General features: G+C 42.5%; 1 protein-coding gene across 4 annotated transcripts in view; it reads right to left on the reverse strand.

Annotated features, from left to right (window-relative positions):
* Window positions 1-24,228, reverse strand: part of MYO19 (myosin XIX) — a 270,205-nt gene that overhangs the window by 202,969 nt on the left and 43,008 nt on the right. For 3 of the 4 annotated variants that reach the window (XR_011201978.1, XM_069226540.1, XM_069226541.1), the window contains 4 exons: window positions 17,353-17,497; window positions 15,029-15,177; window positions 3,476-3,589; window positions 2,401-2,533 (listed from right to left, as the gene is read on the reverse strand). Coding sequence is in view for 3 of the 4 variants with exons in the window: in XM_069226540.1 (XP_069082641.1) it covers window positions 2,401-2,533; window positions 3,476-3,589; window positions 15,029-15,177; window positions 17,353-17,497 (541 nt within the window). In the remaining variant the exon portion in view is untranslated. The remainder of the gene's footprint in view (window positions 1-2,400; window positions 2,534-3,475; window positions 3,590-15,028; window positions 15,178-17,352; window positions 17,498-24,228) is intronic. The other variant, XM_069226542.1, reaches the window with a different exon arrangement.

The following is a 24,228-nucleotide window of genomic DNA, read 5'->3' on the forward strand; positions in this document are numbered from 1 at the left end:
GCGACCCTTGCCTACGGGGTCGCTCCCCCTGCATGACATTGGTGCCAAAAAACAAATCCCAGGCGCCTAGTGGTTTCTGCCCCCTTGGGGGCAGATTGACCTAAAATCGGCCAATCTGCCCCCAGGGGGGCAGAAATGGCCTAAATACAATTTGCCCCCCAGGGGAGCGACCCTTGCCTGATGGGTCGCTCCCCATCTCGAAAAAAACAAACAAACAAAAAAAAAAACACAACAAAAAAATTTGCCCTGGTGCCCTGAGGGTTCTGCCCCCCCCCTGGGGGCAGTTCGGCCTAATAATAGGCCGAACTGCCCCCAGGGGGGGCAGAAATGGCCTAAAATAAATTTGCCCCCCCCAGCCCCCACCCCCGCCCCCGGGAGCGACCCTTGCCTACGGGGTCGTTCCCCCTGCGTGACATTGGGGCCAAAAAACAAATCCCCGGTGCCTAGTGGTTTCTGCCCCCTTGGGGGCAGATTGACCTAAAATCGGCCAATCTGCCCCCAGGGGGGCAGAAATGGTCTAAATACAATTTGCCCCCCAGGGGAGCGACCCTTGCCTGATGGGTCGCTCCCCATCTCTAAAAAAAGAAACAACAACAAAAAAAAAAAAAAAATTGCCCTGGCGCCTAGAGGGTTCTGCCCCCCCCGGAGGCAGTTCGGCCTAATAATAGGCCGAACTGCCCCCAGGGGGGGCAGAAATGGCCTAAAATAAATTGCCCTCCCCCCCCAGGGAGCGACCCTTGCCTAAGGGGTCACTCCCTTTGCGTGAAATTCACGCAAAGAAAAAACTCCCTGGTGTCTAGTGGTTTCTACCCCCCTTGGGGGCAGATTGGCCTCATCAAAATAGGCCAATCTGCCCCCAAGGGGGGCAGAAATGGCCAAAATATAATTTTCCCCCCAGGGGAGCGACCCTTGCCTAAGGGGTCGCTCCCCACCAAAAAAAAAAAAAAATGAAACATCAAAAAAAAACAAAATGGTCCCTGGTGCCTAGAGGTTTCTGCCCCCCCTGGGGGCAGATCGGCCTAATAGTAGGCCGATCTGCCCCCGGGGGGGCAGAAAAGGCCTTCCCGAAAATATGCCCCCCCTGGGAGCGACCCTTGCCCAAGGGGTCGCTCCCTTTTGTCAATAACAATGAAAAAAAAAAAAAATCCCTGGTGTCTAGTGGTTTCTACCCCCCTTGGGGGCAGATTGGCCTCATCAAAATAGGCCAATCTGCCCCCAAGGGGGGCAGAAATGGCCAAAATATAATTTTCCCCCAAGGGGAGCGACCCTTGCCTAAGGGGTCGCTCCCCACCAAAAAAAAAAGAAATGAAACAAAAAAAAAAAAAAAAAGATGGTCCCTGGTGCCTAGAGGTTTCTGCCCCCCCTGGGGGCAGATCGGCCTAATAAGGCCGATCTGCCCCAAAAGGCCTTCTCAAAAAAATGCCCCCCCTGGGAGCGACCCTTGCCCAAGGGGTCGCTCCCTTATGTCAGTTTCAATAAAAAAAAAAAAATCCCTGGTGTCTAGTGGGGTTTCAAAAGCCGGATTGCAAGCAATCTGGCTTTTGAAACCCTCGGAGGGACTTCAAAGGGAAGGAAATACTTTTCCTTCCCTTTGAAGCCCCTCCGGGCCTCCCAAGTGATTGAAAAAGAAATGCTTTTGCATTTCTTTTTCAATCGCGCTGGAAGCAGAGGTTCCTGCGCGACTAGGGAGGCTCGCGCGCTGACGTCACAGGGGCGGGGGGGTGGAAGGGGAAGGTCTTCCCCTTCCATCCCAACTTGGGGGGGGGAGGGGGGTGCACGGGGGCGCGCTAGCGCGCCCCCAAGTTCCCCTGTGCCATGGACGAGATGATCTCGTCCAAGGCACAGAACCGGTTAAGGGAAAAAAAAGAACAGCTTTATTTTAAAAACGGTCATAGACGTGGTGGTCTGCTGTCCCCTGCAGGCCACAATCCTCCCTGCGAATGCGGCCATTCCCAATAGGACCACAAACTGCGACTTACCTCATGAATATTGATGAGGTAGGTCATTTGCAACCCCATTGGGAATTGCAGGAAGTGTGGTTGGCACTGTTGTACATCTGGCCCTAAGTCTTTATATGGGCGGATGGATCAACATATTGTTTGAAGACATGTATACTGTGACATTAACAGCAGCCCGCGTTGTTTGTATTTTCAGCCATACTTTAAGTCATCAACTATTCAGGAGTACCTTTCATGGACAATGATTTGCCCACACCACCACAGCTCCTGATCTTCTATACAATACTCTTCTGATCTTGCTCAATAAAATGTACACTGCATCAAAGCTATGTTTGTGCGCTAGGACGGGGTGAGACAGATAGACACACAAAAACACACACACAGACATACAACAGCTAGCTGACAGATCTAATTTACTGCAATTAAAGTCATTAACAATTACCAAAGGCTTCCATAACAGGGTTAGAGTCCAGGACTCTCTTCTCAATCCTTTCTACCATTTTGATTCCCATTTGGGAAGAGGATGATGCAGCAACAGTAGCATAATACTTCATGAGACAACGGGATGTCCAGGTCTAAAAAACAAATAAAAAAAATAAAAAAAAAAAAAGAGTTAACATTCATAGTCACTCACTTTTAATGCCCTTTTTATTTCAATGATCCCCAAATTAAAACAAGCTCCAGAGGTTACAGCCACATAGTTCTGCCCGTTAGGACCCCTTTTGCCTCTTCTTAAAGCATACAAATAGTACACTGGCCCCTGCTGTATGTCATCATGATGATACCTCCAGTGAAGAAAGGCAGCACACCCTCAACAATGACTGCATTGAGACAACTGTTGCACACTGTCCTGCGGGGCAGCAGGGCCTCACTGCCAAACAAAAGGGTTTCCATCTTCTCCCTGGTTCGCTAAGACAATTGCAAATTTCTCAAGCAGGGTGTAGGATTGAAGGAATTTTGTAAATGTTCTGTGAGACTTAACTTTCAGATTTCAGAACTCCTGTGCAATGGTTTAAACATTAAGATAGGACAAATTCAAAGCCAAGAAGTAGTCAGTCAAGAAACTCATAAAATACAGTAATTTTCAGCAGACACACCACAATAACAAATAATAATAATAAATAAGCGTAAAGTAGAAAAATACTGAGGGCCTTATTACGACCTTGACAGAGGGGTTTTCTCCATCACAAATGTGGCGGATATCCCGTACGCCGTATTATGATCCCATTATATTCAATGGAGATTTTAATACGGCAGATGCAACATTTGTGATGGAGGAAACTCCTCTGTTAAGTTCGTAATAAGGCCCTTAGTCTCAGTTAAAACACAGACTATGTGAAGCTCTTAGTATACACTTTCTAACAACAGCGTCGCCGAGAACCAGAACACATTTTTTAAATAGATCCAGAATGGAGAAGCAATTTCAATCCTAGCAGTGCTCTGCAACACTTTAAAAGAGACAAACCTAGTACTGGTCCTCAAAACAAAACAAATACAATTGTGAAGTGCACCCTTACTTTGCCTGCACCACTCTCCCCACTAACAATGATGGACTGGTTGACTGGTTGAATCGGACTTTGAACATTTCGGTAGGCTTGTTCTGCAACGATGAAGACATGAGGCTTTAGCTCCTGAAACCAATCACAAAGAGTTTACTTTCAGGTTTTTTTTTCAAAATCAGATTTATTATGATGCAACACAAAACCAACAATTAACTGTTGCATGAAATGTCATTCTCAGATAATAATTGGCGCTCTTATGTCCTAGCTATTATATCACTTATGATACATTGAAATAAGGTCACACCACTGAGAAACATATGTACTGATCTGAGTATTCCTTGCAGGAGAGTATTTAGATCATCTCCAGCTTTCTCTCCATCAAAGCTCTGCATCCCCTGTTCTAAATGTATTCCTACTTATGCTGACCTTTATGAAGTGTGGGGACTTTGTGCAGGTAACCCAGGTCCCTTTTGATAACTAGGTTTAAAATCACAACTTCAAGAAGTAGTCAAAAGCCCTGAAAACTGATATGATGAACAACTCTGCAGGGAAGCGGAATCCCTATCGCCCAACGCCCGGGACATCTTGTTTGGGTTCAAGGACAACATGTTTTCATGTTTATTTTGTCCTTGGGACAAGTAGGCCCACCCCCTCTGCAGCACAAACTCTTTGGCTGCCAGTTTAGAGAGAGGGGAACTGTCTGCAGTTGAGGTAATGTGTGTCCAAAAGTTAATGTTGTTTGAACTTGTATTTATGGTTCATTAATTGAAAGCCTTCATTATTAGGGTGAGCGCTGTGAATAAATGGTTTAAGGTCACACTGCACTACTGACGGTGTTTCCAAACAATATTCCTAATGGAAAATCAGTGTAACCATTTTCAACACAAATATGGGAAGCATGAAAATAAACAAACACTGACAAAGCCAACTGATCCAACATTTTTTTGTGAGTCTTTTAGATTCATCAATGCGTGTCTTGTTTTGACATGGCTTTTGTAACACTTTGTTGTTGTGGGAGCTGCCAGGCCCTCAATATTGTAACAAACACTGGCAAAAACAAAAACAAAAAAAGTTTTTGAACTCTAAAAGCACACGTTGCCACCAGTGGCATTACAAGGGCGCCGCAGCCGCCCTCCAGGGGGCCCCTTCAGCACAGCACCTGTCCTGAGTCTGGAGAAGGAGCCCCTCCATGTTCTTTGCAAAGGGGCACCCTTCAGATTTGTTACGCCACTGATTGCCACTGTAGTTCCTGACACTGAACAAAACAACTTTTTGTGCCAATATGCTCCTTGTGGAAGAGCAGAATGTGATCACTCACAATAAAGCCAGCCGATAGAGAAAGAAATAGAAGTTTATTAAAAACTAAATCTCTTTGTTGACGCCAGGCCTAATTAGGGACCAAATTCTTAAACAAAGTCACAAAAGTGCACCTATGGTGTATGTCTTTGAATTAGTGGCTTTCATGAGAAGCATACCAGGAAATCGTACCCCTATAAAATATTTGTGAACTGTATATTAGCATGGGCAAATATGCATGTGTAGATTTGCTCATGTGAAAATCTAATGAGCGTTTGCAAGTTCATTTTCCCTCTAACCACTTTTTTCCCAACCCTGGAAGAAGTTCTAATTCTGCCACTGTCAGGAGTAAATTTCCAAACTTTCTTATTATGGGAAAAGATTAGGGAAAAGCTGGTGAAAATCCTTAAAACTTGCAAGTTAGTAGGTTTGCAGGCTCAAAGGCATTCCAGCCCTGGAACTATTGCTTACTGCTTTCTGCAGCCCCAGTATGCAGATCTGCGGAAAGGTGGCAAAATAAGGACATTGCCATAGTAGAGATTGAAACTGCAGGTATTCAAGCCCTACTATAATAGTAGCCCTGGCATAATCAGAGAGGCTATTATCAGAGCTCTTACATAATGAGATTGCGGCCATAATTTGTCGCCGCACTACATGTCACCAGAGGGACAAGTAGATCTTTTTACAGGACAAGTACAGCTTTCCAGTTAAAACATCAATGATTAAGTCATAGCACTGAGCACACTTGCTGTAATGAGAGAGTTTCAAAATGTAACAATGCATTTGATTTCAAACTACACTGCAGCATGACTATAAAAAGTTCAGAGACAAGTTTTGGCACATATGCATATACAATTTCAGAGCTATTGTGAAGAAAAGCTTACATTCTATGAAGGATATTGGGATAAGGAACATTCTTTACTTTCCTAAATGGATTTTCCAGCAGCACTTGTTACAGCATCCCTAAAGTACTTATCAGCTGCTGTAGCAGCAAAGAAAGAGTGGACGCAGGATGTTGCAGAGACTCTTCAATACAGATATGGATTGTGATTGGGCACTCTTGTTTTTTCTGAGTTGGCAAGGGAAAAGTAGTTTGGTGTAATATGTTATATAAGTGCTACTGGAGAATATAGTGACTAGAGTAAAGCAGAATATTTGCCTCCAGTCCTGAGATAGAATCATTCACATGAGATTGTTACAGACATGGCCAGAACACAAGCAGAAGTCAGAAAGAAAGCTAAAAACACCTAAGGAATAATATTTTGTAGCAGCTTGTGAAGTAAGGTGAGAGTCAAGAAAGGCAGTTACAAAGAAGCCAAAGATGTGTGCAGGCTAAAGCAGTATAAGACAATCATATCAGAGACAGGCATACTGCAAGTGTGGTTATTCAATTTATGCCACCTCAGGCAGCAGTAAAACGTCTACCTGCATGCACGATCAGTCACAAGGTGGCACTACAGGATGAAATGGGGACCTTGTTATTAACAGCACTAGATCAGTCACCTGGATTGTGAAGAGCCATAAGGCTGTGTGACAAGAAGACATTGATACTTATCTGTTGATGGCTTCAGAGCCAAGAGCCACGGTATTTGTACAGTGTGCACGTAAAACTCAACCAAGTTTGGGGTGAGTACAAGAAGCTGATATCACCTGGAGTCTGAGGCATTTCCAAAATCGTCATCCTGGGATACTAGAAGGCACAACTAGTCTATGAAATGTCAATGAGAATCAGAATGCACAGAAAACTTAGATCACAGAAAAAGGAGAGCTTACAATGGTACTAAAGACTCAGACCCAGATGCAGGTAGTGTCTACTACAGAAGAATTCATGAACTAGGAATCCAATAGTCATGAGGATCCATTTGGTCAGTAATTTGTACTTTACAAGGGTTACACCCTCCACACATTTGAAACATTGAATGATGCAAGTGAAACTAGCATTAAGGCATATTCCATTTTGAGATCAAAATTATGAAGATTCTGTCCAAAGTATGCAGCATAGGAGCCACAGAAACGGTTAAATTGTCACTACGGCTTGAAAAACCTGGCAACTGCACAGCTGCAATGATCTGTGGCCTTAATGCCAAAATTCACTGACCTTTCACTCACTGATCAGTAGGCCGCCATACCCAGAGATGCTGAGTGCTTCTATAAGCTGGATTTGAAGAAAGTTTTCCATCAAGTGGAGTAATAAACAGAGCTGTTTCATCATGTTGCCTTTGTTGTACCTTAAGCAGTGCAACTGGAATTATATGGCAAGGGAAGATCAAATCACACAGCAGGGATGACTAATCTGTGCAGTAGTAAAGGCAAACTATGTGAAGTAATGCAATTGCAATGCAATTTGTGGCAGTTTTACTTCATTATGTGATCATTTTTCTACATGTAAACACTGCCTGGACAAAGGTTTTACCTCATCAGTTTAACATGTAAAGACAGTAATCAGCAACAGAAAAATGGCCAGTTAAACTTTGTACAGTGCCTGCTACTGTGCCGCATCAAATATGGCACCGGTTTCAGTGACCTTTATTCTGTTTGAGCTTGAAACTATTATTTTGTTAAATTAGCAAATTATGCAGCAGATGATGGATTATGTGGCATGTGCAGCAAATCCATAATCATATGGAAAACATGGCAGACACAAAATTGCATAATAGTGGCCCTACTTATAAGGCTTTCCAGTTTCTGTAACACCCATCAGGCTAGCATCAGCTTTAGGTCTCTCAGCTGAAGATGTCCGATCTGTTTGGGGGCATGATCATATATTCCAGAATGAAATCCTAGTTTATGGCAACAAGGAAGAACACCATATTTGAATTTGAAGTTGTTTGTGTTCTTTGAACAGACAAGGGCATGCCATTGAGAAAGGTGAATGATGTACTATACTAGTCCTTCAAGACATGCATTTAAATCATTTCATTTCTGCAGAAGGCATGCAACCTCACCACGGGGTTTTAAGTGATACTGTTGATGTTCCATTGCCAATGACTGGGGAACAGTTATGGTCATGGCTGCGGCTCTCTGGATTTATTTATAACTGAAAGAGTTATTTGCTACCAAGACACTAGGGCAGCGCAGAGTTAGAAAGGAACTTAATAAGTAAGGACCAGAACAGAGAAAGGCAGTAATGTATCAAAGATCTACAAGCAGGTATCGTTAATGCCTCTGCCCTTGTGTGCAAACAAAGTGTTGAACCAAACTGATAGTAAGACATTGTCACCATTGGATATGCATCCCACTCTTTGAAGCTCCCAAGAACATCAATACTCTATAATAAAGAAAGATGCATGCTTGCACTTCTGGAGGATGAGACAACACAACTGATGTTGACACTGGCCAGGTTGAGGATACCACTGCTGGAATATAGTTTGATGGTAGAGAACATTGGTGGGGAAAGAATGTCAAGGTGGCTGCTTATACTGAGTGCAGTGGCTTGGAGTGTGCCGGACCCGAGAAAGGAGACAGAAAAGAAGCCTGTGATGATGTGCATTTAATTGCTTCACTAGTTGTATAGCATAGAAGTGAATTACATTTGTCAGAGGAGAAACTGAGAAGTATCCTAAATGTTTCTGAGTACATGCTGCTAATGTTGCAGGATATGGTTGAGAGACGGTCCAAAAGGAGAAAAAAGAATCAGTCTACAACAACAAATTAAGATTGCTAATGAGTTGCCCATGGAAAAAGGTTTCATTATTAGCATTAAAAGTGTATGCCACTGTGAAGGTCACATCTAGGTTAAAGGAAATAATTCAGGAGTGCAAAGTAGGGTGGACTCTTACAAAAATACTAGCTTGGTCCAATTACTAGTGGCCGGCTATGGACAGGGACACATAGAAGCATGTGATAAAGTCTGTAGTGTTCAACAGTGACAAGGGCTTACAGTTCCAAACGTGCATCTTAGAACCAGCAGGAGTGCCTAAGTAACATAGGGAAAATGACAGTTGATTACTTCAGTCTCTCTCAGTCAAGGTCACAAAGTTTTTAAATGTTTATCAATGTACAAGGTAAAAAGAATGCAGTGACGTTTTGCCTGTGTTTCTTACGAAGGCCGCCAGTGTATTTGAGTACAGTTTGCATCTGTCGAAAAATAAACATCTAAAGGAGAGGCAATGCTTAGGATGCACCAGAACATCAACGAACAAGGGGGGGGGGGGTGAACGCCAACCGAGTAACTAAAAGGAAGACAAAATATTACTTATATGAATTCAGAGTGGTTAAGGAACTCAGTGAAAAGATGAAGCTTTGAAGGAAGAGGACATGGCGGTTAGGAAGAATGTTAAAATAAGGGAAGAAAGCAGCAACAACACATAAATGCAAAAGTAGGTGCTAACAGCAGAAAGACAGAGACATGTTATTTAAGGATTAGGCCATGTATGGAATCCCAGGGTTACGAGAGTACTGTGTGCTAGTGCTGAGTGAAGAGGCAATATTTCTAAAAGAACAAGGTTCTCTCGAGTTAGCCATAAAAACAATGGAATGTACAGAGTATTACAATCAAACCTTTGACTTTTGTCCAGTAGACGTACACATATATTTACTGTGCACAGGTATTCAATAATTGTGTGGGTACAACAAAAAGATACAAACAGTCAATTCTGACTCAAGAAGCTCAGGCCTCAAAGTGTGATGAAACAGACCAAATGGTTACAGTCGCTATCCACAAAGTACCAGTCCTCATGTGTACAGTAATATAATGCAATGAATTTCTGAGGTACACAGCTTCCTAAAAGGTGTCCCGGCACAAGCAGAAGAAAATTTCACATTGTATGACAGTGAAAAGGAGTTAAAATTACCATGAAACCAAATCAAAAAGAAACATTGTTAGACCCTTTCTGAATGCAATTTCCGAAGAACAGCTTCTGAGGGCAAGAGGCAGTGCATTTTAAAGTCTAGCTGTCAAATAAGCGAAGGAGCAACCTCCTCTTCTGGGCTTATATATATTAGGAATTTGAAACAAACAATTTACAGTGATTAGAACGCAAGGAGTGGACTTGCAAAGACAGCTTAAAATGCTGCCTACGATAAGTAGGATCCTTTTGGTTGAAAACTCCGAAGACAAAAATTAGGGCCTTAAATTGGATCCTACTATTAATTGGGAGCCAAAGAAGCTGTCAAAGATGTCTAGCAATTGAAACCCAAGGAAGAATTTTAAGGATCAAGCGGGCTGCCGCATTCTGAATGATTTGCAGATGTTGGATCAAAAAACTTGGAAGACCCAAGTACAGACTGTTAGAATACTCAAGTTTGGAAGTATTCAGTACATGTACAATAGTTTGATATTCCATAGGGGTCAGGGAGAGCATGCATCACAAGGATCTCAGAGTCAAAAACCAGGTACAAGACAGTGCTTTAATCTGTGGCTCAAAAGTGAGCTCAGTATCAAAATTTGACTCCGAGATTCCTTACTACAGGGGAGGGGCATGGAAGGCGTCCCATCTGGGAGGGCCACCAAAGGCCGGGATCTGGATTGGATTTAGCACTGATAAAAAGAATCTCAGTTTTGTCTGAGTTCCATTTTAAAAACCTGAAATTCATCCAATCCATAACAGTTTTCAGGCATAGCTTAAAAGAACTGAAGTTGGAAGGGGCATTTTCCTGAAAGGCCAGAACATTTTTTTGTATCATTCGCATAAGAAACTAACTTCACTCCCCGGGGCTCAACAATACTGGCCAGAGGTAACATATGCTAATAAAAAGAGAAGGGCTAAATGTTTAGCAGCTGAGGTGAAATAAGGGAGATAGACCACCTGACTTTGAATACAGATTAAATATTTAAATCATAGTAAGGCGTGATTCGCAATGCCAATCCTTTCCAGCCTTTCAAGCAGAACAGGGTGCGAGACCGTGTCGAATGCCGCAGAGAGGTCTATAAGCACCACCAAAACCTGGGAATTACAGTCAAGATTAACTTTGATAAATTCAGAGGCTTCAAGAAGAGCAGTTTCAGTACAATGTCCTGGTCGGAAGCCTGATTGGGAGTCATACAATATACAGTTTTCCTCCAAAACAGCTGAAAGCTGCCTATTAACATTTTTTCCACCAGCTTTGCCATAAAAGGAAGCAGCAAAATAGCCCTGAAATTACTCAAAATTTTAGGAACTGCCGAAGGCTTCTTTGGTAAAGAAAATAAGAGGTCCTGCTTCCAACCAGAAGGTGCGATTGCCTGTACCAAAAACTCATTCAATAGGTCATTCACAATGGGATTAATCACTTCAGTTGTCAATTTGAGAATGATCGGAAGACAGGGATGGATTGGGGAATCTGACTTAGATTTAGGAAGGTCTTTAGATGACTCTTTAAAGAGGTGAACTCTTTCCTAAACAGAAGCAGTGTGGTGGCTGAAAGTTAATGACTAGGGTCCTTTGGAATAAATGGGCTTATTTTATATACTATAGGAGTTTGATTCTTTCTGGCACCATTGTACACCATCACACTGCTCTCAACCCTCTTTGTGTATATATGGAGTTCGGTTGCTGTAATGCACCTGAGAATAACAGCTATAACACTGAGGGCACCTCTGAGCAACATCTTTAATTTTGTGGGCAGTGTGGAGGTGGAGGCGCCATGATTAATTATGGATGGGATTCATGGTAGCAGTATTATAATATGGGTGGCTTTTGTGTTGGAAGAGAAATGGGTCCTACATGGTGTGTCAATATCATTATGGGATAGAGGCAACTAAATTGCGACGCTGAGCTAGCTAACTAATGTGATCCGTTGAGCTGTGTAGCGTTCTCGGCCTAGAAAGTACAGGAAATTAGGTCGAAGGGGTGGGTGGTATTTTGAGCCCAATAACCACGATCAGGATTGGCTAGTCTACATGACGTCTAGGCAGCTCATCTGGATATAAGGAAGTATGCCGCGGTAGCATGTTGTTTGATAAAATACCTGAAGGAAGTTGAGACACAGATTCCGTCTTAGAAAATGGTAAGAAGCCCTCTGGATTATATTTGAGAGGCATTGTTATACGAAGAGTTTATTTAATACTCATGGGTAATCTTATGTTGCAAGTTTTCCGCCCTTAGATATTTCGGGTTTGGGGCCAGACCAGTGAATCCGTGGGAGACGTGACTGTTACCTCACATTACGGTAAGAAGCCTAGCTGGCTCACCGCAGTGGAAATTAATGAAGTGGGGTTTATTGTATTTCTCCGGGCACTCTGTGCTATATCTTTCCTGCTCCTAGGGACTTTGGGCAACATTTCGGGAAGGGTTTACTGCTCTCTTGATGTATGAAGGGTGTTACTGATAGATTTGACCGCTCCCCTAAAATTTGGCAAATCAAAATGTTATGTCACACTACAGTAAAACATTTATGCAGATTGCGTGCTGGGAACGAAAACATTGGGGTTCCATAGTACGTTTTTAAGGGCATCTCGCACCATTTGGTTTTGGAAGTAGTGGAGGACTCTCAGGGAACGATTTATTGCTTCCACTGATGTACGAAGGGGGTTATTGATCTACTTGATCGCCACTTGATATTTATGGGCATGTCACATTATTTGTTTTCTGTTTTTAGGGAGTGTGGAGGACGCTTGGGGAATGGTTCATTGCTCCCATTGATACACGAAGATGTACTGCCCCTTGATATGTCAGTTAATGCCGGGGGGATTTGCACGAGGGAAGGGCACAGTTGGCATTAAGTGGTTGGTTGGGTGGCCCACATGTGGTTTTTAGTAGCTTCTATGACAGAGAGCATGCTGCACCTATACTTTATAGACGAAGATACGTCCCCCACACATGTATAATTATGATGGACATTGTAGTTGATAGAAGACAATTTATCTTAATCAATTTACTCTCATATAAGATTTTCATCAGGAGGGAGAATGTTTTTAGTAATTGATCAATTTGGCTGGTTATCCCAACTAGTGGGTTTACATTAGATATAACTTAAATATCTTTTTGTTTTTGATAGAAATACGATTCTACTACAAGAAAAGAACTGTGAAACTCTCCTTGAATACGAATCTATTGTTATTGGACAGAAAGTTATGTGTTGTATCGTTCTTTATGGACGCAAGCGAGTGTCTGGGATTGAGGGTTAAATGGATGATATGGTAAAATGGTTTGGCTTGAGTGTCTTAAGTAAATAGATGGGTGATTGGTCTTATACACTGATCGGTTATGTGAGGTTTTATCATGTGATGTTTTATTAAAGGAATACAAGGGGTTTTGTATATGGTGGTTATTTTGTGATAAATATTTATTGTTGTCTCTTTATATTAATCATGGTATTGGGTAAAGGAGAGATTATATATTGAACATTTTAAGGGGAGTTATTGTGTTATTGATTATTATATGGACTGGTATATTACATTTGATTGCAATTTGTTTTTACACAGATATGTTTTAATTGTGTTGGGAGACTATCTGATTGTCCTGTGGAAGCTGGTGAGAGAATTGTGAAGGCCACCGAAACGTGTCCATGCAATTGGAAGACTGGATCTGATGGGACTTGCCAAGCATAGGCTGGGAATTTGATGTATCAGTCAACTAGAATATTGACACAATATGCGGGACAGTGATTGATGATAGACTAGGGAGGGTGTCTTTTGTCTTGTCTCCCAGATATTTTTGTGTTTACTTATTGTGAGTAGACACTACAAGGGCAACCTTGTGGCTCATTGGGTCCTTTCACTGTATTGTGGTTTTATGTGATGATATTCATTATTATTTTGTATGAGGCAATTTTTAATTAAATAAGTATTTTTATTTGGTATTCCTTTATTATCACTGATCATTTTGATGTGTGAGTGAAGGGCAGAAGGACTGTTCCAGTGTGATATGGTTTGATAGTGTGAGCTCTTTTTCCAAGGGAAAATATTTTTATACATTACTGTGGTACTGTGCCTGTCCCCTTGGTTTTGAGGTGCCCTCTTTCTCTCTTTTCAGAAGTCATCTATCAACCATGTATCCATTTCAAACAATAGGTCAATTTCTAAGATGATATTCTATACATCAGATTTATGTTTTATAGCACAGCATATGTTAAAACGTTAACAAGCTAGCGGTTGTACGATGGCAGCTGCAGTAAGGTGATTGATGGTGGTCGTCTTGAAAGAATTGTTCTGCATCGAAAGGGGATAGGCAGCTTCTGCATTATTTGGGTAGATATGCACACATTTCTATCATGAGAATGCTAATGGATAAGAAACATTCCAATATCTGGGTGTTGATTCACAAAGCTCCAGTTTATGTAGGTCTGTGGATAAGATATTTATCTGGTGTTAAATTTGGGCACCATCTATTGCCAGGTCATGGCTGAAAGAGACCATATGGGTTTGTCTTTCATGCGACCTTCTGGGTCAAGCCATTGTGCAGTTACACAGTAGGTGATATCATATGTGCACTGCTGGTTATACAAGTATGCATGTGACCAGTGTAACATCACTGGCTACTTACTAAATTGAAGCCTGTTTCACTGTGAAGCAGGAAGATCTGTGGTTTTCCATCATGCTTTACTTTGGGTGTCTGAATGACTTATTGTCTACTTAGCAGAGCGGAAGAATTCTACTGTCTCCACAATGAGACAAAAATACAAGTGGAAACTGTTTTTAGAAATTTTGCAAAGGTAAAAACAAAAGACTGAAGTGTTGCTAAATTCTCCTGAAAAGATCCCTGTCTCAAAAGTAGTTCACTGACTTAAAACAGAGTCTAACAGACTGAAATTAAAAAACAGACTGCCTAAATACCCGTCTTGCATAAACAACAATTTAAAAAATGTTTATCTGTTTTAAATTTCGGAACCTAGCCAAACTCACTTATCACTTACTGTATGAATGGGTCAATTTACCTATCAAGTTCTAGCTGTAGTTATTTGCGGGCAAGAGGTTGATAGTGGGCTTGGGTGTGTGTGTACACTGTTGCTGGGAGATATTTATGATTGATAGATATTTTTCAGTCAATATTTTTTGCACTCTATGCTTTATATGCTCCCATAAGCCTGTCTGTTCCATGTAAAATAGCTAAGAAACAGGTGTAGCCCAGGAGTGCATGGGCAATCAAAAAAGCTAAATATGCATTTATTTTGGCCTCAAGCTGATGTTCAACTGGCTAGGACACTGTGCTCCTTTTTCCCTACCAAGCATACATAGTAAAACAGGTACAGGATCTTGCAGAATGTTTTCCTCTTCTGCTTCAGGTTCCAATAATTACTTAATATGACAAACCAAGTCTACTAGCCATACGTGTTCTTTATTAAAAAGCACTGTGAACCAGGGAAATGTACAATATGTAAATCTAGTAATAAAATCATTAATAAAGCACTTACCTGAGGCCGAGGCGCTGTGTGATATTCCTTCATTAACTCAGGTGCATAGAGATGAAAAACAGGGCGGAACGGATTGACAGCTACAAGGGTGCACCCAGCATTTGTATAAAACACAGATGATGCGTACCTTGCTTGTAGGCATTTCAACACTACAACAAAAAAGTCACTGTGCTAATTCTGCTTGAAAGTTTTATTCATTAAGTTTTCTAAAATGTAGGTTAAAAATTACTTTAAATAAAGTTTATTTTCCCATGTATACATTTGTATTCATTTTATACTTATAACAATTAAAAGTGAAAAGGCATTCTAGTAATCACAGCAAAATCACAGATACTCTTTTTTATATGTTTACACCCAAAACAAAGAAACACTGATTTTGGAAGAGTGGCCAACGTCTGAACCAGAGTTCCCTTGAAAAAATGTAATGTGCATATTTTAGTATACTGTACAAATACATCACTAGACCACCTAAATCTACAGCTTTAATATCAGACATCTCAATCATACTAATATAAAACGGAAATGCATCAACTGTACAGTTAATTATACTATAGGCATGCAGCACATAGACTTCACACAAGTGTTTCTTCAAGTATATACCCAAGAATTAAAGTAAGAACCAGGTTCTGTGAATATTCAAATTCTCAGTGGTGAATGCCGAAGTGTGGGCTTTCCTCCAGAGTGATTTTGCATACTCCCATACACTATCATCCAAGGGTTCTGAGTCGAAGTCACTTGTTTAAACACTTACAACAGGCAGCAGTCATTATACATATCCCAACAAAAGGTGGAAGAAATCTCTAACAGAAATGTAATGCTAGCAGGAGTAATATCAAGATATTACAGATCAATAAACCAGCCAGCCAGATGAAATAGTGAACGTTGCAAAAAGAAGTAGCATACTTCCAAAAAACTATTTCAGGAAGTGTGCAAAGCAAATTCTGGCAAGGCACAAGTGCCAAGATGTGATGCTGCTAGCTCAAAGGATGCTTATGGATTGCACCTTTTACCTAGGTTCTGTCTAGTGCAGTAGTTCTTACCTTTTTTTACTTCTGTGGACCCCAACTTAATAATTATTTGAATCCGATGACGCCCATGAATCATTATTGGAATCAAGAGACCCCCAATGAGTCATTACCTGAAGACAGGGACCCTCATCTCAAGCATTTGTGATGACTTAATTCCAAAACAATACACAACAAATACAGACACATTCACCAATCAAGCACACAAATGATTAAATATTGTATTTAATTCACAAACAAATAAAAAATCTAAATTTTAATAGGAAGGATTGATCTTTTTTAAATTCACTTAACACTCATTGTCCATACTTTATTCTGTTTGATGCACTTGCACTGCTCCCACGAACCAATCTGAGAATACTAAATTCATTTTTAACCTCCAACTTTCAAATTCCTTCACATTTACAGAACGTTTAACATTTTTAAATTGTACACTTTGCTTCTTTATTTATATACACTTTGTTCTTGTAATATTATTTAACTATGTAAGCAGTCATAGACCCTTTGAGTAGACTTTATAGATCCCCATGGATACCTGGTCCACAGGTTAAGAACCACTGGTTTAGTGCTAATTTTGGTACACTTCCCCATATTTCTCTACGCTTGGCGACATTAGTATCCTCTGGAAACATAATACCTAGCATTTAGGTGATTAGCAATTACTTTAAAACCCTGCAATATTTTATTACATTTATTTTTACACTGTACATAAATGGTTTCAAAGCATTCGTTTGGAATCCTTAACAGAACGCATCTTGAGTACTTGATGTTTATGTGCCTCATTTTCCACAATTTTCCATATTGGGTATTCCACTTCATTTTGTGACTTCGATTTTATACTTTCTGAACTGGAAGCTTGACCATATAGGTATTGCTGTTGTGATATGTGTTTTTATGTGTGCCCATTTTGTTAAACTTGATCCATCCTTCTATCATAGTAACGTTAAGAGGTCCTTGCTGAAAATTCTGGTCGATAGGAGGAGAGAAGATGTTCACAAAGTGGCAAGACACATAGTAGATACAACCAACTGGTTGATGGTTCTAGGAAACTGGAAAGGATTTTTTAGGACCTGAATACTGAACAGGGCTCCTGTAAAATGGATACTAAAGTACATAGTGTAACAATCTGGCCATGCTAAAGGATGCGTTGTATGGAAGGACTGTTGTATTTATGTATTTAAAGATATTTTGTCAGAGTTGTCTTACAGGCAATCAGTTACCTATGTGATGGTTAAAGCACAGTTATCAGGACCTGGAGATGTTTAAGTAACATAATATCACTATAAGTAGTGGTGGTACCTGTTGTGGTGTTCACAGGGTTAACCTTAGTAAGATCATCAAAGAGATGCAGTTTATCTTCTTCGATTAAGAAAGCCTTGACCTCGTCCTCCAATGACTCATTCAAATTTGTGTGGTCGAACTTGTTCATTTTTGGTCCATTTTTCTACAAGAGAGAGATTAGTGAAAGTCATTGAGGGATGACAAATCTCGGCTCGACCAAGTCTGTGACAACTGCGCACAACTGTGCAAACCAGAAAAAAAGAGCCTTAGCGAGGTTCAAGAACTGACTTTATCGACACACCAGACATTCACTATTTTCTCCGTCAAACACGTTTTTAGACCTGGCGTTAGATTAACGAGAGCCTTGGACCTTTCTCAATGATACAGTTTTGAAAAAAAGTGACAAGACAAACACAAGCACTGACAAAGCACAGAGGTCGGCAGCCAACGCAGACCTTTTGTCTTTGCCATTGCTTGTTTCACAATAACTTTAAGCACTGGTTTACAGAAATACTGTACACGACGACCTGGATGTTATTTTACTAATGAAAATGCAGTAATACTTTACCTGAAAAGGTGTTGCTCATTTAATTTTCAGGCTGTGTTTAACAGCTATTTTATCAATCCACAGGCAGTTCCACGGGTAAAACAGTGAATGTTGGTGAATTAGCATGTGTAAATTAAAATGCTTTTCACTTAAAATGAAAGATCCCGCACCTTCCTATATTTGAATAAAACCCATGTGTGAGAAAGTAGCCTCTTTCTAGCCTTGTTACCCCCACTTTTGGCCTGTTTGTGAGTGTATGTCAGGGTGTTTTCACTGTCTCACTGGGATCCTGCCAGCCAGGGCCCAGTGCTCATAGTGAAAACCCTATGTTTTCAGTATGTTTGTTATGTGTCACTGGGACCCTGCTAGTCAGGACCCCAGTGCTCATAAGCTTGTGGCCTATATGTATGTGTTCCCTGTGTGGTGCCTAACTGTCTCACTGAGGCTCTGCTAATCAGAACCTCAGTGGTTATGCTCTCTCATTTGTTTCCAAATTGTCACTAACAGGCTAGTGACTATTTTTTACCAATTTACATTGGCTTACTGGAACACCCTTATAATTCCCTAGTATATGGTACTGAGGTACCCAGGGTATTGGGGTTCCAGGAGATCCCTATGGGCTGCAGCATTTCTTTTGCCACCCATAGGGAGCTCTGACAATTCTTACACAGGCCTGCCACTGCAGCCTGAGTGAAATAACGTCCACGTTATTTCACAGCCATTTTACACTGCACTTAAGTAACTTATAAGTCACCTATATGTCTAACCTTTACCTGGTAAAGGTTAGGTGCAAAGTTACTTAGTGTGAGGGCACCCTGGCACTAGCCAAGGTGCCCCCACATTGTTCAGAGCCAATTCCCTGAACTTTGTGAGTGCGGGGACACCATTACACGCGTGCACTACATATAGGTCACTACCTATATGTAGCTTCACAATGGTAACTCCGAATATGGCCATGTAACATGTCTATGATCATGGAATTGCCCCCTCTATGCCATCCTGGCATAGTTGGCACAATCCCATGATCCCAGTGGTCTGTAGCACAGACCCTGGTACTGCCAAACTGCCCTTCCTGGGGTTTCACTGCAGCTGCTGCCAACCCCTCAGACAGGCATCTGCCCTCCTGGGGTCCAGCCAGGCCTGGCCCAGGATGGCAGAACAAAGAACTTCCTCTGAGAGAGGGTGTGACACCCTCTCCCTTTGGAAAATGGTGTGAAGGCAGGGGAGGAGTAGCCTCCCCCAGCCTCTGGAAATGCTTTGTTGGGCACAGAGGTGCCCAATTCTGCATAAGCCAGTCTACACCGGTTCAGGGGACCCCTTAGCCCTGCTCTGGCGCGAAACTGGACAAAGGAAAGGGGAGTGACCACTCCCCTGACCTGCACCTCCCCTGGGAGGTGTCCAGAGCTCCTCCAGTGTGCTCCAGACCTCTGCCATCTTGGAAACAGAGGTGCTGCTGGCACACTGGACTGCTCTGAGTGGCCAGTGCCACCAGGTGACGTCAGAGACTCCTTGTGATAGGCTCCTTCAGGTGTTGCTAGCTTATCCTCTCTCCTAGGTAGCCAAACCCTCTTTTCTGGCTATTTAGGGTCTCTGTCTCTGGGGAAACTTTAGATAACGAATGCAAGAGCTCATCCGAGTTCCTCTGCATCTCGCTCTTCACCTTCTGATAAGGAATCGACTGCTGACTGCGCTGGAAGCCTGCAAACCTGCAACATAGTAGCAAAGACGACTACTGCAACTCTGTAACGCTGATCCTGCCGCCTTCTCGACTGTTTTCCTGCTTGTGCATGCTGTGGGGGTAGTCTGCCTCCTCTCTGCACCAGAAGCTCCGAAGAAATCTCCCGTGGGTCGACGGAATCTTCCCCCTGCAACCGCAGGCACCAAAAAGCTGCATTACCGGTCCCTTGGGTCTCCTCTCAGCACGACGAGCGAGGTCCCTCGAATCCAGCGACTCTGTCCAAGTGACCCCCACAGTCCAGTGACTCTTCAGTCCAAGTTTGGTGGAGGTAAGTCCTTGCCTCACCTCGCTGGGCTGCATTGCTGGGAACCGCGACTTTTGCAGCTACTCCGGCCCCTGTGCACTTCCGGCGGAAGTCCTTTGTGCACAGCCAAGCCTGGGTCCACGGCACTCTAACCTGCATTGCACGACTTTCTAAGTTGGTCTCCGGCGACGTGGGACTCCTTTGTGCAACTTCGGCGAGCACCGTTTCACGCATCCTCGTAGTGCCTGTTTCTGGCACTTCTCCGGGTGCTACCTGCTTCAGAGAGGGCTCCTTGTCTTGCTCGACGTCCCTTCTCTCTGCTGGTCCAATTTGCGACCTCCTGGTCCCTCCTGGGTCTCAGCAGCGTCCAAAAACGCTAACCGCACGATTTGCAGCTAGCAAGGCTTGTTGGCGTTCTTTCGGCGGGAAAACACTTCTGCCCGACTCTCCACGGCGAGAGGGATCCGTCCACCAAAGGGGACGTCTCTAGCCCTTTTCGTTCCTGCAGAAACCTCAGCTTCTTCTGTCCAGTAGAAGCTTCTTTGCACCCGCAGCTGGCATTTCCTGGGCATTTGCCCATCTCCGACTTGCTTGTGACTTTTGGACTTGGTCCCCTTGTTCCACAGGTACCCTAGATTGGAAATCCACAGTTGTTGCATTGTTGGTTTGTGTCTTTCCTGCATTATTCCTCTAACACGACTTCTTTGTCCTTAGGGGAACTTTAGTGCACTTTGCACTCACTTTTCAGGGTCTTGGGGAGGGTTATTTTTCTAACTCTCACTATTTTCTAATAGTCCCAGCAGCCCTCTACAAGGTCACATTGGTTTGGGGTCCATTCGTGGTTCGCATTCCACTTTTGGAGTATATGGTTTGTGTTGCCCCTATCCCTATGTTTCCCCATTGCATCCTATTGTAACTATACATTGTTTGCACTGTTTTCTAAGACTATACTGCATATTTTTGCTATTGTGTATATATATCTTGTGTATATTTCCTATCCTCTCACTGAGGGTACACTCTAAGATACTTTGGCATATTGTCATAAAAATAAAGTACCTTTATTTTTAGTATAACTGTGTATTGTGTTTTCTTATGATATTGTGCATATGACACTAAGTGGTACTGTAGTAGCTTCACACGTCTCCTAGTTCAGCCTAAGCTGCTCTGCTAAGCTACCATTATCTATCAGCCTAAGCTGCTAGACACCCTATACACTAATAAGGGATAACTGGGCCTGGTGCAAGGTGCAAGTACCCCTTGGTACTCACTACAAGCCAGTCCAGCCTCCTACATTGGTTGTGCAGCGGTGGGATAAGTGCTTTGAGACTACTTACCACTCTTGTCATTGTACTTTTCATAAGAGAAAAATATACAAAACAAGGTCAGTGTATATACACATAGCCAAAAAGTTTTGCATTCCCTCTTTTCTAAGTGCTGAAAAGTACTTCTAACTTTCTAAAAAGTTCTAAAAAGTTTAAAAAGTTTTTTTCTCTGTCTTTCTAAAAGCTCTGACAAACTTTTTATCTTTTACTATCACTTTAACTCTCTCTAAAAATGTCTGGCACAGGCCAAAATGTTGATCTGTCCAAACTTGCATATGATCACCTTAGCTGGAAAGGAGCAAGGAGTCTCTGCATAGAGAGAGGTTTGAGTGTAGGGAAGAATCCTTCCTTAGAACGGTTAATTAACATGCTTAGAGTACAGGATAAGGCCATAAGTGCCCAATCTGTTGAAAAAGTAGCTAATGGTTCTCAATCTGATCCAGGGACTCCCCCAGGAAAAGATTCAGGAAAGAAACTTCCTAGCCTGCCCATTACTAGACAGTCTAGCATAGTTGGTAATGATGATGATCCACACCATATAAATAGTGTTGTCTCACATCATAGCAAAAGCATTTATTCTCACCATACTGGTAGTGATGTTTCTGTTAGCCAAGCTGTTAGGGTGGCTTCTGTAAGGGACAGGTCTCCTTCTGTCCATTCTCACCATACTTCTGTTTCAAGGCATGTCCCTCCCACCCACCCTGATGACAGATTGTTAGAAAGGGAGCTCAATAGATTGAGAGTGGAACAAACCAGACTGAAGCTCAAGAAGCAACAGCTGGATTTGGATAGACAGACTTTAGAAGTAGAGAAGGAGAGACAGAAACTGGGTTTAGAAACCCATGGTGGCAGCAGCAGTATTCCCCGTAGTCATCCTGCAAAAGAGCATGATTCCAGGAATCTGCACAAGATAGTTCCCGCTTACAAGGAGGGGGATGACATTAACAAGTGGTTTGATGCACTTGAGAGGGCCTGTGTTGTACAGGATGTCCCTCAAAGGCAGTGGGCTGCTATCCTATGGCTATCATTTAGTGGAAAAGGTAGGGATAGACTCCTTACTGTGAAAGAAAGTGATGCCAATAATTTTACAGTTCTTAAGAATGCACTCCTGGATGGTTATGGCTTAACCACTGAACAATACAGGATAAAGTTCAGAGAGACCAAAAAGGAGTCTTCACAAGACTGGGTTGATTTCATTGACCATTCAGTGAAGGCCTTGGAGGGGTGGTTACATGGCAGTAAAGTTACTGATTATGAAAGCCTGTATAACACAATCCTGAGAGAGCATATACTTAATAATTGTGTGTCTGATTTGTTGCACCAGTACCTGGTAGACTCTGATCTGATCTGACCTATCCCCAAGAATTGGGAAAGAAGGCAGACAAATGGGTCAGAACAAGGGGGAACAGAAAAGTTCATACAAGGGGTGACAAAGATGGCAATAAGAAGAAAGATGGTGAAAAATCTCAAGATAAGCATGGGGATAAGGGTAAAACCAAAGATCCCACTTCAAATCTTAAACACTCTTCAGAGGGTGGGGATAAAACAAATTCTTCCTCTTCTTCTCAACCCACACACATTAAAAAGCCTTGGTGCTTTGTGTGTAAAAACAGAGGCCATAGGCCAGGGGATAAGTCCTGTCCAGGTAAACCCCCTGAGCCTACCACCACTAATACATCAAGCTCTAGTGCCCCTACCAGTAGTGGTACTAGTGGTGGGACTGCTGGCAACAGTCAAGCAAAGGGTGTAGTTGGGTTCACTTATGGGTCCATCATAGAAACTGGGGTAGTCAGTCCCAAGACAGTTTCTGTCACACCTAGTGGCATTGGCCTTGCCACACTGGCTGCTTGTCCCCTTACAATGGATAAGTACAGGCAGACAGTTTCAATAAATGGTGTTGAGGCCTTGGCCTACAGGGACACAGGTGCCAGTATCACTTTGGTGACTGAAAACCTAGTGCCTCCTGAACAACACATCATTGGACAACAGTATAAGATTATTGATGTCCATAACTCCACTAAGTTTCTTCCCTTAGCTATAATTCAGTTTAGTTGGGGTGGAGTTACTGGCCCTAAGCAGGTGGTGGTTTCACCTAGCTTACCTGTAGACTGTCTCTTAGGTAATGACCTAGAGGCCTCAGGTTGGGCTGATGTAGAGTTTTATGCCCATGCAGCCATGCTGGGCATCCCAGAGGAATTGTTCCCTCTCATTTCTACTGAAATGAAAAAGCAAAGGAGAGAAGGCCTGAAAACTCAGGATCCCTCTCCATCAACAGGTAAAAAGGGTATCACAGTATCCCCTAACCACCCTGCCATTCAGGATACCATTCCTGTGGTGGGAGAAACCTCTCCTGGGGTGGCACCTGTTCCAAGGGAATCATCAGCTGGCAAAGCTGTACTCCCTGAGGTAGAAGTACCTCTCTGTGGGATAACTAACATTGGTGACAAAAAGAGCACCATTTTAGTTAACATGGAGCATCCCTCCAACCCTCCCAGAGAAACTTTAGTGCAGAAACTCTGCACTGCCTCACAACACTTAGGACAGCATCCCTGCCCTAGTGTGGAGCTGATAGGACAGCATCCCTGCCCTGCTCCAACCCAAGAGAAACAGCATCCCTTGTCCTCTCTTCCAGCCATGTGGACAAAGTTTTTGCCCAGCTATGGCTTTTCTGAGACAGCATCCCTGTCTGGCATTTCCATCACTACAAATAGGTTCAGTGGACAATTCCCACTGCTCTAAACTAAAACTTACTGATAGAAACTCTGAAAATACATCTTCACATTGTTGCTTAGCTAAAAAAATTCAAACAGGGTGGTTTACATCCCCACAGGGAAGTAACCATATAGTGGATGATAAAGGGAGTAACCAGTCTATTGCAGAGCTACTCTCTACTTATCACCACTTAGACAATAAAGTCTCAACTGGCCAAGGTTAGCCTTATTGTCCTTCGTTTGGGGGGGGGTTGTGTGAGAAAGTAGCCTCTTTCTAGCCTTGTTACCCCCACTTTTGGCCTGTTTGTGAGTGTATGTCAGGGTGTTTTCAC

Source organism: Pleurodeles waltl, chromosome 3_2, assembly GCF_031143425.1.
Source record: "Pleurodeles waltl isolate 20211129_DDA chromosome 3_2, aPleWal1.hap1.20221129, whole genome shotgun sequence".
NCBI lineage: Eukaryota > Metazoa > Chordata > Amphibia > Caudata > Salamandridae > Pleurodeles > Pleurodeles waltl.